General features: G+C 37.4%; 1 protein-coding gene across 8 annotated transcripts in view; it reads right to left on the reverse strand.

Moving 5' to 3' along the window:
* Window positions 1-20659, reverse strand: part of PPHLN1 (periphilin 1) — a 103424-nt gene that overhangs the window by 81201 nt on the left and 1564 nt on the right. For all 8 annotated transcript variants that reach the window (XM_028531837.2, XM_028531836.2, XM_028531839.2 and 5 more), the window contains one exon: window positions 7709-7800. In XM_028531837.2, the coding sequence (XP_028387638.1) occupies window positions 7709-7780 (72 nt within the window). In that variant the 5' untranslated portion in view covers window positions 7781-7800. The remainder of the gene's footprint in view (window positions 1-7708; window positions 7801-20659) is intronic.

Consider the following 20659-nt stretch of genomic DNA (forward strand, 5'->3'; position numbering starts at 1 on the left):
TATACTTTTCACACATTTTAACACAAAAACATTTTATTTAAAATAAAAATTTTCATACATAAGCACTACCCCCTAAGCATTCTTATCTTTTAGAGATGCATACTAAAATATTTATTTGCATTTGAAATATGGCATCTTGGATTTACTTCAAAATAATCTGAGAGGGAGAAAAGTAGTGAAGGCATAGACAAAACAAGACTGACCATGACTTGATCACTGTCACTTCGATGATTTGACCATGGGGAGTTCATTATATTATTTTGTCTACTTTTATATACTTAGTTTTTGCCCTCATAAAAAGTCAAAACAACTAAAACACACTAACCTACCAGCAAAGTATCAATAACTAAGTATAACGCCACATGTAAATAATCAATGTCATTATTTCCTAATACAGTCATCTTACACTGTATGTAAATGCAAACCTCATGGGTGGAAACCTTTATGGTCTTATTGACTGCTCTATTCCCATCACCGAGAATATCACTTTGGCATGATATTCTGCCACGCCAACACATAAGCACCACATATATAAGTTCTACTTGGGTATCTCAATTTTATATCACTTTTGGCATCACATGGTTTTTACTAGAAAAGTACCTAATAAACCACATCTAATTAAAAATTCTATTACACCAGTAGGTGTCTTCACTCTGATTCGTCGTCATATTTTGTGACAAGCATTTTTATTGTAATACTTATTAGTTTAAATAGTTTGCTGGATTTTCAATGAAATATTCCCGGTCAATGCCTTTTAGGAATACTGTATCAAATATATTATATTGGAACCACCCCCCAAAATTAGGATATATTGTTATAGAATGTAGTCAGGAACTGATTTTCTCTCTCTGGAAACAGTGACAACAAAAGAAGGTTAAGTTGTTACAATTCTGTCAGTCAAGAAAGTTAAAACACCTACTAGAGCAGCTCTAAAAAACATTACTAAATCAAAATTCAGCAAATTAATCTCTAAGATTTTGCATTTGATGTAGTAATATAATTACTACAATGTAATTTTCACATTGGAAAAAAAAACTTTAAAGAAACATTCCATTTTCACTAATGATATGCATGCTTAAGTAATTAAAGAAAGTGTGCTGTTGTCCACAGTTTACTTTTAAATGCATTCAGAAAATTAGATGGATGAAGTGGAAGAAAAAAGGATTTATGGAAGAGTACACAGATGATAAAGCAAGTTCAGTAAAATGTTAATAGTTGAATCTAAGCAGTGATTAAATGGATATAAAGTATCAATATCACTATGAAATTCTTTCAACTTTGCTATACATTTTAAAACTTTCATAACAAAATACAGGGTGGGCAAAACACAGAGTTTATTCTTGTATTATTATTTATTTATTCTTGTACCATTTTCCATACAAACAACTGTAAACCTACTTTTGTTCTACCCTGTAATGATAAAAGTTGTACTTATGTGGGTAAATTGACATGAACAGTGACTATAAAAACAAAGTAACAAAGTATGTTATTACAAATAACAAACCAAATTTGTTATTTTGGTTTGTTAAACCAATAACAAAATATGGTGCATAAAGGGAAGAGGAATTGAAATATGCACATGAACATTTTAAATAAAAGTGTTTTAAAGAGAAATTAAATAAATTAAAGTATTTCATGAAATAAGAGTGGGAAGAAAAGGAATTATTTTCTCATTAATATCTTTTAAACAGTATTATATGGGATATGTACATAATTAAATTACTAAACTAGGTAGACTATTTCAAGTTGGATAAAAGATTTGTATAATACATTTGTTTACATTTATATTTGACAACATATGGAACAGATATATGTCAATATATTCACTACAAGGCCTCAGAAATTAACAATATCATGTTCAAAATTAACTAAAGAATTTAATTTTGATCGGCTAAACTCTCTAGGAGAGAGAAATAAACAATGACAAAAATTTTAGAAACATTCAACACTACCAAAGGAAATATTGTTATATATCTACTTAATTATAAAACCTAATTCTGTAAGTCAAAATTAACTGAATGTCTTAGAAAAAAATTTAAAGGGTCGCTGACATCACAACCTTCAATCTTTATAATTCTCATTACTACAAAGGTTAAAAATCTTTCATTTGCCCTGGCTGGCATAGCTCAGTGGACTGAGCGCGGGCTGGGAAGCAAAGTGTCCCAGGTTCGATTCCCAGCCAGGGTACATTCCTGGGTTGCAGGCCATAACCCCCAGCAACCGCACATGGATGTTTCTCTCTCTCTCTCTCTATCTCCCCCCCTTCCCTCTCTAAAAATAAATAAATAAAATCTTTAAAAAAAAAACACCACATTAAAATATATTAAAAAAAAAGAATCAACCTGTTTTATATTTAGAAAAAACAATATGCATTTTCAAAACTTTAAGTGAATTTATTGAGGTATGATATACATACAAAAAATTATGCAAATAATAAAGGCACTCCCGGATAAATTTTCACAAGTTAGTTCCACTGTGTTACTACCACCCAGATCAAGAGGTTAAACACTCCTAGCAACAAAAGCCTTCCCATTCTCATTCCCAGTCACTACCTGTACCTTCCAAAAGTAACCACTTTCCTGGCTAGTTTTGCCTGTTTTAAAGCTATATATATATATATATATATATACCCCACACAGGATGTATGTCTGGCTTCTTTTTTTCAGTATTACATGTGAGAGATTCATACATGTTGTTGCATTTGGCAAAATTCCATTCATTCTCTTTGCTGTATAATTGTAAATTAATTTATCTACTCTACTGCTGGACATTTAGATTGTTGCCATTTTGGAATTCTTATGAACAATGCTGCTTGTGAACATTCTTGCACATGTCAATATTATATACCAGCATAGTTTTTAAGATAACATTAAATGATCTCTGCACTGTAAGCAAATATTTTAAAACTTTTAAGTTATATTTTTATTAAATCTGAAGTAAGAAATTATAATGTTATTCATTTACATTTCTAGGCTTAATGTCATTCATTAACACTTGCACCCAAGTATTCAGTTGAGTTCCAAAATCAGATGTGATTATAAAATTACCTTTTCACCTAAATATAGATAACAAACAGAACAGCAATAGCAGTATTTATGGTTTCATCACTAACAGAAATCAGGTATTTTTATATCAAATTACTGTTACTGCAAATATCTCAAAAATATCATTTACACTCATCACTACTTTGAAAACAGAGCAATGAAACTGCTACCACTAGCCCTCCACTGATTCTTGATATTTAATGACCTACTAAAGAAGTATATATTATTAGATCACAAAGTTGGTTTTTAATAGTCTAATATAAGTGGTCTTTTAAAAATGCCATTCTGAGAAGAGATCCATAGGCTTCACCAGACAACTAAAGGGATCCATGGAACAATAAAGGTTAAAAACCTGTTTTGTTTAACTAAAATGTAGGTGTAACATAGAAGGCATAATTTCCAAGAGCCATTAAAGCTCTGTATTACTAACTAAAATAAGGCCCGATTCACTGGAAAAAATGTACCTGAGTCTTGAGGAAGAGGAATGCAGAAATACAGGTTTTATAAGCTAAAAGAGGTGGATTGTGGGGGTGGAGAGACCAATCTTATGGAGTTACAAGACAAAGAAAAGAATGAACTTGTGCAAGGTCTGGGCAAACAGAGTGCAGGTGGCAAACACAAGCCCCGAGGGCTGAATCCAGCCTTCCACCTTGTTTTATCTGGCCCAGCATCTTGTTTCTACCCAATGGCAGCACTGAGCTCTCGCTTCACTGTTAAGGAGTAGTTACATTTATACAGTCCTAAAATTATTTCGGCCCTTTGAAGGCAACAGCAAGGCTGAAGTGGCCCCCAGTGAAAATGAGTTTGACACCCCTGAGTTAGAGATAGTTAAGTACAGCTAGTCTCATTTCAAAGATAATTGTGGTATAACACTCACCTCTCTATCTGCTTAATGCTGTTGAAATTATTTTACAAAGAGCCTGTTTCACATTCACACACAAAAAAGTGGCATAAAATGAAAATGTTTTGGTTTGTTCAAATTTTACTACAATATTCTCATTGACTAAGGACTTTCATGAGCCTGTCATCTTTACATCAACTCCTGTCATCACCAATGACTTCAGTGTTCATCTACAAACTGCGTTTAACTCTACAAATACGAATCACCTGACGAACTTTTAAACTACACTGATGTCCAGGTCCTACTTGCAGATAATTATGACTTAGATGGGGCCACACATTTTTAATGTGTACTAAGGATTTAGACCCTATAATCTAAATCACTGATCCAAAAATCTAGCCTCGAAGTTTTCTTGATCTCATCTCTAATTTACCTTCACCTACTTTCTATTCCCATCACCATACACTAAACTTCAATCACCTGTTCCATCTTGAAAACTTCACTCTAAAATGCCAACTACCTTTCTGCCACACCCTGGTCTTCATGCTCAGTAAAGCCTTTCCTTTCCTCAATCCCTGACTGCTTTCAATTCACTGTCCCTCTCACAGACTGACTCCCTTTGCTAAACAGTCTATATCACATAATATATTAATTACCTCAATAATTCTCTGGGTCAGAAACTTCCATATCCTTATATGCCTGGGTCCACCACTCACCTTGCAATCTTAAATCAATACAACTTGCTTTCCTCACTCCTAAATTGGGGTACTTAAGTAATAAAGCACACAATCCTGCAAGCTGGTGCCCCCATAAAATTTATGGTGCACAAATGTAATGGCCCTCAACAAGTCTTATTAAAATACCCCTGGTCAGGAGACACCTGCAAAGTTTGCTCCAAAACTTCAGTGCTGGCCTCAAGTGTTCCTCCACCTCCTCAACTCTGGATAATCTCGCCACCCTTTACTTCAGAGAAAAACAAAGGCTATTAGATATGAACTTTCTCAAAACCATTCTCACACAATGACCTAACTGACAATCTGGAGGGCCCTTCTTATTGGTCTTCATGACACTGATAATGAAACTGATTATTCCCAACTTAAAATTCTTCCCCAGCTTGTTTCAACTAGCTCCCTTACCTAGCAATAGCCTCCTGGCAGGTCTCTCTGCTTCCAGTATTAACAGCTCTTCAAGCCAGTTTCCATTGCAATATGGTTTATGATATAGCATGCATACATAATGCAGAATGGCATACTTGAGGTTTTATATCATAACTTCTTCCATGACTTCACCATGATTATTTCTCATTATTGTCTGAAAGTATATTTCTGTATGTAAATCTCTGCCTACGTTTTATGGTTTATAAAACACTCTGCTAGGTTCTCTAAATGTTATATCATCCAATACTAAGTATTATTTTAAAGATTAGGAAGTTTATATATAAAACACCTGACTTGTAGTAAGCAGGCACTAGTTAAACGTATAATTATAATAAATTACCATTTAAAGTAAGTTATCCCCTCTTTGTACCTTGTTTTATAATTTGGAACCCTGTAACTGTGTTAAATTAAAAAAAAAAACTAATTAGAAAAGAGGTAATCCCCCAAAACTGAAAACAAACTAAAACAAAACCAATTATATATCCAATAATATATCCAGTTGATGGCATCATCACACAGAAATTTTTATTATCTTTGAAAAATAATTCCTAATGCGATATATCCTTGGGCAGGTGGGGGGGGTCCTAAAATAAAATGAAAAAATAAAAGTCATCCATTTTCTCATCCCTGCATTAGTCCCACATCATACTTATCTATATCACTAGTTTGTTGTCCTAGGCAAACTGGGAAAAATTTTTATCAAAGTGAAAAAAAATTCTGAAATTTGGATTTTGATTAAAAATATGAAGTCCATAAAGTAATCTGAAATCACATATAGTAATCATTACGTCTACTAATTCTGAAATATGGTAAGCCTCTTCTTTTTTTCCCATCTTAAATCATTTTAGGTCAACCCCAACCTAAGCTGTAACCTAGGCCAAATGACAACCTTCAAGGTAACATCATCCAAGAGGGTTGTGGGATTTGCTTCTAATATATAAATAATAAACAACCAATATGTGGAGAAAAGGGAACCCTAGTGCACTGTTGGTGGGACTGCAAACTGGTACAACCACTATGGAAAACAGTACGAAATTTCTTCAGAAAACTAAAAAGGGATCTGCCTTTTGACCCAGCTATTCCACTGCTAGGATTATACCCTAAGAACCCTGAAACACCAATCCAAAAGAACCTATGCACCCCAATGTTCATGGCAGCACAATTTATAATAACCAAGTGCTGGAAGCAACCTAAGTGACCATCAATAAATGAACAGATCAAAAAACTGTGGTACATTTACACAATGGAATTCTATGCAGCAAACAGAAAGAAGGAGCTCCTACCCATTGTGACACATGGATAGAACAGGAAAGCATTAAGCAAAGTGAAATAAGCCAGGTGGTGAAAGACAAGTACCATATGATCTCACCTTTAACAGGAACCTGATCAACAAAACGAACAAGCAAGCAAAATATAACCAAAGACACTGAAATAGAGAACAGGCTGACAGTAACCAGAGGAGGGGGAATTTCAAGGTAAAAGGGGAAAGGTTTGGAGAAACCATTACAAAAGACAGATGGACAACAACAAGGTGGGGAGTGGGGGTGGAAACAGGGGAGGAAGGTGGCGAGGGCTGGGTGTTGGGCTGGGGTGGGGGGAAAAGGCATAAAACTGTACTTGAACAACAATAAAAAAATTAAAAATGGGGAAAAATAATCAGTGTATGAACAAACATTTGTGCCCTTTGATAGTATATAATGAATCCTAATGTATCCACACACCATGACCACAAGCCCAACCCCCGAGTGCTTAGAATGGACCTGTGCAAAGTTTAAAACTGAGGTTTCTTGACCTTCCCCAAACCCTTCCTTGGGCCTCTATATAGGATTCTGGGGAGTGCATATATCTGTCCCATAAATACTGAGCTCCTACTATGTGCCACGTACTGGATATGGCACTGGGAAAATAGTAATAAGCAATACAGCAAGTTCCTTGACAAAAGACCTGGTTCAAAATTCCCAATTCCCGGAGCCACAAAGAAACAAACAGCAAGACAGCATTCCAGAAACTGTCCGCGCACCTGCCCCTGAGCAGCCCCTCATCGAAAATTTCATATATCCAATCGCAAACATTTTAGGAATATAGAAAAAAAGATGGAGCCCTGGCTGGTGTGGCTCAGAAGACTAAGTGCTGGACTACAAACTTAAAGGTCACTGGCTCAACTCCCAGTCAGGGCATATGCCTGGGTTGTGGGCCAGGACCCCAGATGGGGCATGCAAGAAGCAACTGTTGATGTATCTCTCACACATCAATGTTTTTCGCCCTCTCTACCTCCCTCCCTCCCTGGCCCTCTAAACATAAATAAATAAAATCTTTAAAAATAAAGAAAAATAGGTGACAGCCAATAATAAAAACGGGTGCTTAAGTACTTTTTTGTTAAGTGATGGACTGACCATTATCAAACCTAAATTTTCTTCACAAATTAAATTCAATATAAACCCTCCATTTTAGAAATATGAGAAATATAAAAAACTGATTTTCTACATAAATGTTAGTTTTTATGTATTTTCAAAATTTTAACTCTTAAAAGACATGCTTACTCTATCTATATTCAACCTAAAATTGCAAATTTTTGGCACTTGAAGATTTTAAGAGGCCTAGTGTTAATGTCCCAAATTTACTTAGACTCTTGGTTTTGAATTATTCTACATGTAGAAGCAACTTACACTGGGGTGATTTCGAGGGGGTGCCCGTTCTCTTGGAAGCCTGTCATAGTCATGTCGTCCCTCAGACCACATTTCATCTCTTCTGTAAGCCACTAAAAAATAAAAAAGAAACCAAAGAATTACATATTTTTATATTAGGAAGAACAGATGATGAAGGAATAAATGATTACTTTCCAACACAAATATCTTCCAGAGATACTCAAGGGGAAAAAAAAATGTAAGTGACCAAAAGGAAAAAAAGAATGATTAAGGCAATTCTTCCAATTTTGAAATTTTCTCAAAAAAAAAAAAAAAAGGAAAGCCCCACCATCCTTCAATTTTCAAGGATAAATTTTAAACCTTCAAAGACCTTGTCCCCATCAATTGTGGGAAGAACCATAAAACCAAAAATATTTCTTCATTCTCACATAGTAAAACAGAAAAGATTCACAAATAGTTTAAAAAACTGATCTGTAAAATTACTCCTATTTCTTGGAAGATGTCTGTATAACATTAGATTTTTGCTTTTCCACATCCTTAGAACTTATACCTTCTCTCTATATGTTTAACAGTGATTTTGATAAAAAAAAAAAGTGTTACATAAACAATCCAGTAAAAACATACTCAACAAACTCTGAAACAAACCACTTTGTTGTTTTTAACACTGTAAATTTTAATGAAAAGGCCCCCTCATAAAATTTGAAATTAAAATAGAAGTTCTGTCAGCACTCATGTCTAGATGTTGAGAGCCTTCCTACTTTGAGAGCTGACACATCTGGATAGAGGCTAATGCAGTACGTTACAGAGTCCAAAAGAAAACAGAATCTGTGGACAGGCAGAAGACAAGGTAAGAAAGGCAAGTAAGAAAGATGAGAACATACTTCTGGTCAAGCTGGAGGTGTAGGTAGGTATACAAGCTTTGCCTCCTTGCGCAACCACCAAAAGAATTGCAACTAAATCTCAAAACAAATAACACCTAGAATCATCAGAAAAGTGAGCTGTATGGAAGTCCAACAACCAAGGGTTTAAAGAAGCCACATTCATCCAGATGGATAGGAGGGGCAGAGTTACAGAAATGAGCAAAAAGGCAAGGACAGCAGTAAGCAGTGGAGAGGTGGCAGTGGCAGAACACCCAGATGGGTCCCACATTCACATGTGATGGATAAAAATTAGGAGGGATACCTTGGGAGCAAGTGATCCAGCCCCAGGCCAAACTGCACAGCCAAGGGTTCCAGCAACGGGAAGATAAATCCCCGTAACTTTTAGCTGTAAAAACGAGTGGGTGTTGGGCAGAAGACACTGACAGATTTTCAGGAAACTCCACTTAAAGGGCCTGCATGGCCTGAAAGTATATGCAAACACACCCACCCAAGGATTCAACACCAGGGCAGCAGCTGGAAGGGTGCCAGTCGCCAGTGGGTGAAGTGACTGGAAACAGGAAGACTACTGGGAAAACCTCTAGAAGCCAGTGGCACAGTCCCCTCTTTGAGACCCCCAAACACAAAGCGGTGAAGCAGGTTGTCCCACCCCAGCAATTACCTAAGGCTCTGCCCCACATAATTTACAGGTGTCTTTTCTACAATAGGCCATGCTACTAAGACAGGGAGTCAAAGCGGCTCTACCTAATACACAGAAACAAACACAGGGATGCTACTGAATTGAGAAGACAAAGAAACTGGTCCAAATGAAAGAACAGAACACAACCCACCAAAAAAGAACTAAATGAAATGGAGATGGCCAACCTATCACATGCAGAGTTCAAAACACTGGTGATCAGGATGCTCAAAGAACTCAATGAGTATGGCAACAACATAAAGGAAGAAACGAGCCCTGGCTGATGTGGCTCAGTGGACTGAGTGCCAACCTGCCAACCAAAAGGTCGCTGGTTCGATTCCCAGTCAGGGCACATTGCCTGGGTTGCTTACCAGGTCCCTAGTAGGGGGTGCATGAGAAGTAACCACACACTGGTGTTTCTCTTCCTCTCTTTTTCCCTCCTTTCCCCTCTCTCTAAATATAAATAAGTAAAATCTTTTGAAAAAGAAAACAAGAGAGAAATGAAGTGAAATAAAGAAAAATCTATAGGGAACCAAGAGTAAAGGGAAGGAAGCCAGGATTCAAATCAAAGATTTGAAACATAAGGAAGAAATAAACATTGAACCAGAAAAGAACAAACAAGAATTAAAAAAAAAAAAAAAAAAAACAAGGATGGTATAAGACTCTGGGACATCTCCAAACATGCCAACATCTAAATCATAGTGATGCAGACTTCCGGCAAGATGGAGGAATAGGTGGACGCACTGTACCTCCTCATACAACCAAGATTAGAAAAACAATAATTTACAACAATAATTTACTATCAGAATAACACCCAGATCCGGCAGAGGATTTATCTGAATGGAAGTCGGGCAGCCAAGAAGTTGAAGTAGACGCGTTCATCCGGACTGGTAGGAGAAGACGAGCTGGCGGGCGCGGGGCTGGCTCGGGTCGGTGGCGCGCAGAGGTCGGGGGAAAGTTTGGCGCAAAATCGGCGCAACAGCCATCCGAGGGCGCAACAACGCAGCGGTGATCCCTGAGTACGCAAGCTGCGGCTGGCAGACCCAGAGGGGTAGCGATTGTGGACCAGGGCAGAACTCGCAGCCCGGAGGCCCAGACAAGGGTCTGAGTCCAGGAGAACGGAACTATCGCCATTGTTTTCTCCCGTCCCGCTCCCGCTCCCGCCCCACCCCCACATATAACGTCACAATCTAGCGACTGGGGTGCCCAGCCCCGGTGAGCACCTAAGGCTCCGCCCCCCACGGTAACTAGAGCAACCAGACCAGGGGGAAAAAAAAAAGGAGAGACAGGGGAAAAAAACATGTTTTCAACAGAGCAGATCAGTCCCCCAGGACTCATCCTTTTGAGCGACCAAGAATTAGCCAATCTATCAGATGCGCAGTTCAAAACACTGGTGATCAGAAAGCTCACGGAACTGGTTGATTTTGGACGAAATTTAGATGAAAGAATGCAAATTACCATAAAAGAGATGCAGGAAGACACGTGGAGGAGAGCCAATAGTGAAAGGAAGGAATATGAGTCTCAAAACAATACAGTGGACCAGAGGGAAGATAGAATCAACCAAGCAGGAAAGCAGGATGAAATAAGAATTCAAAAAATTGAGGAAAAGATTAAGAGCATCCAAGACACCTTTAAACGTTCCAATATCCGAATTATAGGGGTACCAGAATCGGAAGGGAAAAAGCAACAGATTGAGCACGTATTTGAACAAATAATAAAGGAGAACTTCCCCAATCTGGCAAAGGGAACGGTCTTCCAAGAAATCCAAGAAGCTCAGAGAGCCCCAAAGAAGTTGGATCCAAGAAGAAACACACCAAGGCACATCATAATTACATTAGCCAAGGTCAAAACGAAGGAGAGAATCCTAGAAGTAGCAAGACGTAAGGGGACGGTAACCTACAAAGGAGTTCCCATCAGACTGTCAGCTGATTTCTCACAAGAGACCTTACAGGCAAGAAGGGGCTGGAAAGAAATATTCCAAGTCATGAAAGACAAGGGCCTACATCCCAGATTGCTCTATCCAGCAAAGCTCTCATTTAGAATGGAAGGACAGATAAAGTGCTTCCCAAACAAGGTAAAGCTGAATGAGTTCATCATCACCAAGCCATTATCACATGAAATGTCAAAGGGACTTATTTAAGAAAAAGAAGATCAAAACCATGAACATTAAAAGGTAACAAATTCACAACTACTAATAACTGAATCTTAAAAAAAAAAAGGAAGAAGAAGACAAGACACTAAGCAAACAACCAGAACACGGACGGAATCATAGGTATCAAGATTGTTTTGAGAAATACTAGCTGGGAGGAGGAAGGGGAAAAATGGGGGGAAAGGTGCAGAGTTTAAAAAGTATAATGCATAGGTACAAAATAGACAGGAGCATATTAAGAATAGTATAGGGAATGAAGAAGCCAAAGAACTTATACGCATGACCCATGGGCATGCTCTAAGGGGGGCACTGATGGAGGGAAAGAGGGTACTGGGCAGAGGGAAGCAAAGGGAGGAAAATTAGGACAAGTGTAATAACATAATCAATAAAATAAACTAAAAAAAGAGAAGAAACTTGAGAACAGGGTACAGGAAACAGCCCAAAAGGTCATTTATATGAAATGGCACGACAGTAGATTAGGGGTTGGCAAACCTTTTGTAAAGGACCAGATAAATATTTTTGGCCTTGTAGTTCACAGGTCTGTGTCACAGCTACTCAATTCTACTATTATAATTTGAAAGCAGCCATTGGCAATGCACATAAATGTTTGGATATGACCGTGTTCCAATAAAATTTTATTTACAAAACAGGCAGGTGGCCTACAGGCAGTAGCTTCACAGCCCTAAAGTAGATGATAAATAGTTAACTGGGAAGAACCAGGAGAGAGGGAAGTAATCACAGAGCAGGTTCTGGGCCAAGAAATGTGAACCATCCTGATAGGTAGAAGGACGATCATGATAAAGAAGTGAAAATGGAAAAGCTACAAAGTTAGGGCCTTTTCATACATAGAAAACAGTGCAACAAGCCCAGGTGTGTAGTCCATAGATCTGTGGGGGAAAAAAATGTATTTCAAAGAAGACATATGTCAAAAGATTTTTGGTGGCTCTATGATGCTTACAATGGGGATGGGGGGTGGGGTGGAGGAATGGCCATTAGCAGAGTCTGAGAAGTATTATAGTTGTCTGATCAATAAGATATGAAAACTGAAGAATACAACTAAAAAAATGAAAGGAAGCCCTGGCTGGCGTAGCTCAGTGGACTGAGCACAGGCTCCAAACCAAAGCATCGCAGGTTCAATTCCCAGTCAGGGCACATGCCTGGGTTGCAGGCCATGGCCCCCAGCAACCACATATTGATGTTTCTCTCTCTCTCTTTCTCCCTCCCTTCCCTCTCTAGAAATAAATAAATAAAATCTTTTTAAAAAATTAAAATAAATTAAAAAATGAAAGGACCTTCTGCATAACAATTGGGCATATAAAATTTAGAATTCAGTGTGGAGAATATAAGTTTCATTAAGAGGTTTGTTCATAACTAGTTCTAGATTTTTAAAAAATACCCTCTTATGACATATTCAATAAAGAGAGGATGTTTAATATACCATTGTGGTATATTTAATTCCAGAAAGAAACAAGCCTTTCTTAGGGCACTCCACTGAGCTACCAATATGCTTCCTACAGATGACTCTCACATCTCCACTTCCATCCAGAGTCCTTTCAAGAGAATGTCCCACAGACACTTCAACTTGAAATGCAAAAACAGTTCTTTACTTCTTGGACACCTGTTTTATCACCTGTCTTCCCCATTATAGTCAATGACACCATCAGGTACCCAAAATGGCCAAATCAGAAACCTGAGTAATATGAGACCCAAAACTTCTCGTATCTAACTATTCACTAAATTCAGTTACTTCCAACACCTCAATATATAAAGCACACTTATCCACATTTCCCTGTCCCTACTACCAATGTGTGCTCAGATGCTCTTAATCTAGACATTGGACTCCCCAATAGTAAAACACTGGTCTCCCTGTTTCTGGGGTCACCTTCCCTACCCTGCAAACTGTAGCCAGAGTGTTCATCATGATAAAACACCTGATTTAAAAATCTCAGTGGTTCTGCACATCCTAAAGAATGAAGTCTGAACTGTAAAGCTTGCAAAAGGCTTATTACTTTGCTCTTGCCTTTCTGGCTTTACCTCCTACCAATTCTCAAGCAGTCTCCAGAACCTCCAGACACATTACCTACTTCTTGTTCTATAAGTGTGCCACTAGGTCTCACCACCACTACTTGGCACCCTCTCCCCATTGCCTAGAATATTCTTCTTTTACTTACCTGCCTTCACCTTCTAATCTACCTTATTTGGCTCAAATACCAGGTTTCCTTATACTTTTTGAAAATTTTATTATTTTTATTTAATTTATTGTGGTGACACTGGTTAATAAATTACATAGGTTCCAGGTGTATGTACATTTTTATGATACATGATCTGTATATTGTATTGTGTAACCACCACTCCAAGGCACATCTCCTTCCATCACCACTTATACCCCCTTTACTCTCTTCTGCCTACACCCACCCTCCCTTCCCTCTAATAAATCACCATACTGTTGCTTATGTTTCTTTATGTTTACTTCCTTCCCCTTTTCCCCTCTGTCTCCAACCTCCCTCTCCGGACAGCTGTTTGTTCTCTGCATTTATGAGTCTGTTTCTATTTTGCTTGTCAGTTTATTTTGTTCATTAGATTGCACATAAAAGTGAAATTTTATGGTATTTGTCTTTCTCTGACTGGCTTATTTCACTTAGCGTAAAACTCTCCAGGTTGCCCTGGCTGGTGTGGCTCAGTGGATTGAGCTCAGACTGCGAATCACACATTGCGGGTTCGATTCCCAGTCAGGGCGCATGCCTGGGTTGCAGGCCACAGCCCCCAGCAACCACACATTGATGTTTCTCTCTCTCTCTCTCTTCCTCCTTCCCTTCCCTCTCTAAAAATAAACAAACAAAATCTTAAAAAAAAAAATTAAAAAACTCTCCAGGTCCATCCACAATGTTGCACAAGGTAAGATTTCCCTTTTTTTTTTTTTTTTTTTTTACAGCTGAGTAGTATTATACTGTGTAAATGCACCATAACTCTTTTATCCCCTCATCTACCAATGGACACCTGGGCTACAAATTTTGGTTTTTGTAAGTAATGCTACTGTGAACATAGGAGTGCATACATTCTTCTGAATTAGTATTTTGAGTTCGTCTGATATATTTCCAGAAACAGAATCACTGGGTCATATGGCTGTTCAACTTTTAATTTTTTGAGGTAACTCCATACTGTTTTCCACAGTGGCTGCACAAGTCTGCATTCCCACCAACAGTGCACAAGGGTTCCCTTTTCTCTACATCATCATCAACACTTGTTCTTTATTGATTTACTGGTGTTAGCCATTCTGACAGCTGTGAGGTGCTATCTCACTGAGGTTTTAATTTGCATTTCTCTGATGACTGGTAACATTCAGCATCTTTTCATATGTCTATTGGCCATCTGTATGTCCTCTTTGGAGAAGTGTCTGTTCAGATGCTTTGCCCATTTTTAATTGGACTGTTTGTTCTTTTGGTGTTGAGATGTTTGAGTTCTTTATAAATTTTGGAATTAACCCCTTATCACATATATCATGGCAAACATGTTCTCCCATTCAATGGGTAGTCTTTTCATTTTACTGGTTTCCTTTACTGTTCAAAACCCTTTTTGTTTGATGTAGTCCCACTTGTTTATTTTTTCTTGTTTTCCTTGTTCAAGGTAATATATCAGAAAAAAATACTGCTATAAGAAATGTTTAAGATTTTACTGCCAGTGTTTTCTTCTAAGCTTTTCATGGTTTCAAGTCTAACACTGAAGTCTTTAATCCATTTGGGGTTTATTCTTGTGCATGGTGTAAGATGGTGGTCTAATTGCATTTTTGTATGTATCTGTCCAGTTTTCCCAACACCATTTATTGAACAGTCTTTATTCCATTATATGTTCTTGCATCTGTGTCTAAAATTAATTGATCATACAAGCATGGGCTTGTTTCTGGGTTCTCTATTCTGCTCCACTGATCTGTATGTCTGTTTTTATGCCAGTACCATGCTATTTTGATTACTATGGCCTTGCAGTTCAGTTTGATATCAGGTAGCATGATTCCTCCAGTTTTGTTCCTCTTTCTAAAGATTGCTGTGGCTATTCAAGGTCTGTTGTGAACCCATATAAACTTTTGGATTTTTTTTCTAGTTCTGTGAAATATGCCATGGATATCTTGATAGAAATTGCATTGACTCTACAGATTGCTTTGGGCAGTATGAACATTTAATGATGTTAATTCTTCCTATCTATGAACATGGTATACAAGATGTGTTCAGAAGGTATTCAGCCATGTAATATGAAAAACAGAGAAATTTACTGAAGAAGACACAGGATACAAGAATCACTATACATAGAACAATGACACCTCAGTCCTCTTCAAAGTAGGCACCTTGGAACCTCACACAGTTCTTCCAATTGCTATCAGCTGCCCCGTTGTATTTTCCTGAATCTCTTTGGTAGCCTGAAATCTCTTTCCTTTCTAAAATGACATTAGTTTTGGGAAAAGTCAGAAGTCACAGGGTGCCAAATCTGGGCTGGGGGGGCGGGGGGCTGAGTTACCTGGATGATGTAATGTTTCAGCAAAACTCTCTGCATGCAATGTGATGCATGAGCAGGCATATTGTCACAATGAAGCTGCCAACCACTATAGCCGTTGCCCATACCTGCAGCCTTATGAATCATCCAAATAGTTTCCATGGAGGAATGTTCAAGCTTAACTCAAAATTTGATGCAGATCTGTTGCTTTACTCCCTCAGTCATTTTGAATGCAACAGTCACACAGTATGCATGCTCACTCAACAGCATCTACTGCTCCCACTGACTAGTAGAGTGAAGTCATCCTTGTTCACACATCATGCATGCACATTCCAGTCCACTCTCCTTAGCTGCCAGGTTATATCAATGTGGTGCCAACTATTCTCATCATATTAACAATGGATGGACTTTTTCCAGACAGACCTTGTATGCTTCCACTTACTTCTAATCTTCTTCAATTTCTTTCTCCAGTGTCTTATAATTTTCTGTGTACAGATATTTTACATCCTTGGTTAAATTTACTCCTAGGTAGCCCTGGCAGATGTGGCTCAGTGGATTGAGTGCCAGCTTGCAAATCAAAGGGTCACCAGTTCAATTCCAGTCTAGTGCACATGCCTGGGTTACAGGCCAGGTCCCAAGTAGGGGGCACATGAGAGGCAACCACACATTGATGTTTCTCTCCCTTTTTCTCCCTCCCTTCCCCTCCCTAAAAAAATTAATAAATCTTTAAAAAAATTACTCCGAGGTATTTTGATGCAATTGTAAATGGAACTTTTCTTAGTTTCCCTTTGTAATAGTACATTACTGGTGTATATAAATACAACTGATTTCTGCACATTTATTTTGTATCCTGCTACTTTACTGAATTCATTTATCAGTTGTAGTTTTTTGATGACACCTTCAGGGTTCTCTACATACAGTATCATGTCATCTGCAAATAATCATAGTTTTACTTCTTCCTTTCCAACTTGGAGACATTTTATTTCTTCTTGTCTAATTGCTTTGGCTAGGACTTCCTATACTATGTTGAATAACCGTGGTGAAAGTGGACATCCCGGTCTTCTTCTGTATCTTAAGGAAAATGCTTGTAATTTTTGCTCATTCAGTTAAGATGTTAGCTGTGGGTTTGTCATATGTGGCCTTTGTTACATTGAGTTATGTCCCCTCTATTCCCCCTTTGCTGAGAGTTTTTATTATAAATGGGTGCTGGATTTTATCAAATGCTTTTTCTGCATCTATTGACATGATTATGTGATTTTTATCCTTCATTTTGTGTATGTGATATACCACCTTTGTTGATTTATAGAAATTGTACCCAACTTTGTATCCCCATAAAAAATCCCACTTGATCATGGTGTATGATCTTCTTAATGTATTGCTGGATCTGGTCTGCTAATATTTTGTTGAGGATTTTAGCACCTGTGTTCATCAGAGATATTGGCCTATAATTTTCTTTCTCTGTAGTATTTTTTAAATATTTATTGTCTTAAGAGAAGGGGGGAAGGGAAAGGGAGAGTGAAAAAGAAATGTTAATTTGTTGTTCCACTTATTTATGCATTCGTTGGTTGATATGTGCCCTGACCAGGTATCAAACCCACAACCTTGGCATATTGGGGCAATGCTCTAACCAACTGAGCTACCCAGCCAGGGCCTCTTTGTAATGTCTTTATCTGGTTTTGGAATTAAAATACTGCTGGCCTTATAAAATGAGTTTGGGAGTCTTCCCTCCTTTTGAATTTTTTGGAATAGTTTGAGAAGGATAGGTATTGTTAGGTCTTTGAATTTTTGGTAAAATTTACCTGTAAAGCCTTCCAGCCCAGGAGTTTTGTTTGTTGGGAGTTTTTTTATTACTGCTTCAATTTTATTAGTTGTAATCTGTCTATTCAGATTTTGCGATTCTTCCAGATTCAGTTTTGGAAGATTGTATGTTTCTAGAAACTTATCCATTTCACCTAGATTGTCCAATTTGTTGGCATATAGTTGTTCATAATCTTTTCTCACAATCCTTACAATTTCTTTGGTGTCAGTTGTTCCTTCTCCTCTTTCATTTCTGATTTTATTTATTTGGGTCCTCTCTCTTTTTTTCTTTAAGGGTCTGGTTAAGGTCTGTTAGTCTTGTTTACCTTTTCTAAGAACAAGCTCTTATTTTCATTGATATTTTGTATTGTTTTTTTTTTTAAGACTCTATTTCATTTAATTGTGCCCTGGTCTTTATTTCCTTCCTTCTACTCACTTTGGGCTTTATTTGTTTTTCCTTTTCTAGTTCATTTAAGTGTAAAGTTAGATAATTTATTTGAGATTTTTCTTGTTTCTTGAGGTAAACCAATAATGCTAGACTTTCCCTCTTAGGACTTCTTTCGCTCTGCTTCATAGACTTCTCATTGTTGTGTTTCTTATATGCTTTAGAAAGAATAAAGTCGTTCCTTCTTTGGGCTTCTTAAAGCACCCTGCTATAACAGTACTATATAATATCATATTCAATCTATTTTTTTTTCTTCGCCTTCCAAAACCAACCACCGCAAAGGCAATCACCGTGCACCTCTCTTACTCTCGTTGCTTAGCAAAGGTACTTACTAAATATTGGCCAAATAAGTAAGCATGATATTCATGACCACCACATGAGCCATTTTGGAAAACATTAATATTACTTTGTACTTTTTAATTATTCAGAAAACTTCCCATGAGCACTATTAGATTATGGTTCCTATCACACTTTTCATGACGCTAGTGGCATTTCATTTTTAAGTGAAAGGTACCAATGAGAATCCTTAGCTCTAGCACCCAAAGCAGAGATTCTCAATCCTGCCTGCATATTAGAACCATCTAAAGAGCTTTTAAAAATACCAATGCTTAGCCCTTATCCTATGAAATCCCTATATAATTAACCTGGGGTGAAACACTGACACTTTTTAAAAGTCTTATCTCAGAATGAAATCCACTGATTTAAAGCAAGGTAAACATATTCCTAACATACTAAATTGAAACAAGAAGCTTTTAAGGGCTGTCTTGAACCTAGAACCTACATAATACTATTTTAATTGGAAAATGTTTTAAAAAATTCCAGACAAGTTAATTAAAAATAAATATTAAAACATAATTATTTAAGGTCCATGGAAAAAAAACTAACACTGATAGCAATTAAAAAGAGCAAAATACAGCAGCAAAGTACCTACTAGAATTAATCACTGTTCAAAGCTCAGGGAAAGATAAGTGCAGACAGTTAAGAAAACCAAGAAAATTTAAACAGAATCTTGAGAGATTGCCTAAATGTAGATAAACAACAGTGAAAAGAACACAAGAAAAGGGAAAGGAATTAGGAAAGAAAACATGTACATGAGAAAGATGGAACTGAAAAGAGCAGAATATGCACACTGCAAAGGAGTAGGAAACAGCCCCGCATGGGTACTCAAGAAGCCTTCATTTCCTCCTGACGTGGGTGTTATCCCTCCCATTCCAGAGAAAACATGGAGGCACTAAAGCACAAAGTCCAGAGCCAAATCGAGCTTTGAATCATACTGGCGCCTGCATGATTCTGAAGCCCAAGTCCTTTTCATCATGTCACACTGCTTCACAAACAAAACAGGGAGAGACAGAGAGAACAAATTCAAGGGCATTAAATGGCACAACACACCAAAAAAAAAAAAAAAAAAAAAAACCTAGAGGAGTTCACTGCAGGTTTTTAAGACTAACTATAGGGTGAGAGGAAAATATTCCAGAAAATTATTTTGGCAGTACCAAGATGGAATAAAAGAGAAAGAAGTTAGAGAAAAGGAGACCACTGACTGCTTCATAATGAACCACGTGACTGAGCAATGTCAAAGCACTGCATTCTCTACCAGTTTTACAAGTTACTTGCTGTAAAGATACTTCTTTTATAAGACCCACCATACTGTATTAAATACTTATAAGAGACTCTTGATTGTCCAATGTAGTGATCAAATAACTAAAATTACACAAGTCAACAAAAATACCAGATGTTTGCTTATATATAATATTTACAAATCTAAGTCTTATTTCACACCTAGATAGAGGTTACAGTCTTAATTGGTCAGCCTCCTTCAAGTCTTTTACTCTCCATTTTACCCTTAAAAAAAGACTCTCAATTCGATTTGCTAGTACATCATATCTGAAGTTTTCCTGATCAAGAATCCAAATAGTTTCTTAGTAACTATAACAAATCCAAGCTTTTGTGCCCTCCATATGCCCCCTCATCATTTCACTTAACCTCTTGTTTACTCCAAAAGGATCATTCATGCCAGCCTTCTCACTGTGCCACAAAGTAACACACACTGCCCTGAAGTTGTCTGACTTATTTCTCAAGCTGGAATACCTCTTTCAATTCTCTCATTCAATTCCAACCATCCATCAAGGCCCAGTTCAAAATTTATTATTCCCCATAAAGCCCATTTCTAAACCCTAGAACACTTAAAACAGAGTTCAAACTGGTGACTAATAGGCCATATGTGATATTAATACAATGTTATCCCATTGACAAAACTTAAAGACTAGGAAATACCACTTTTTAAAAAATAACCTGTATTTCCAACTTTCCTTGAAAAAAATTGGATGCTCTGGCAACACTGGGATCATATAGTCACACCACCACAATGAACTGTAGCTGAGGAGCAGATGACCCTTTCTGAATGGTTTTTATATCTTAAAGTCAGGAGATGACAGTTAAGTGCCTGACTTCTGAGACTGTACCTGCAGCCCTGCAATCATTCAAGAAACACCTGACCATTTATTAGGCACTGGAATTACAAAAATCAACAACAAAAACAAACAAA

This window comes from Phyllostomus discolor, chromosome 2, assembly GCF_004126475.2.
Source record: "Phyllostomus discolor isolate MPI-MPIP mPhyDis1 chromosome 2, mPhyDis1.pri.v3, whole genome shotgun sequence".
Taxonomy (NCBI): domain Eukaryota; kingdom Metazoa; phylum Chordata; class Mammalia; order Chiroptera; family Phyllostomidae; genus Phyllostomus; species Phyllostomus discolor.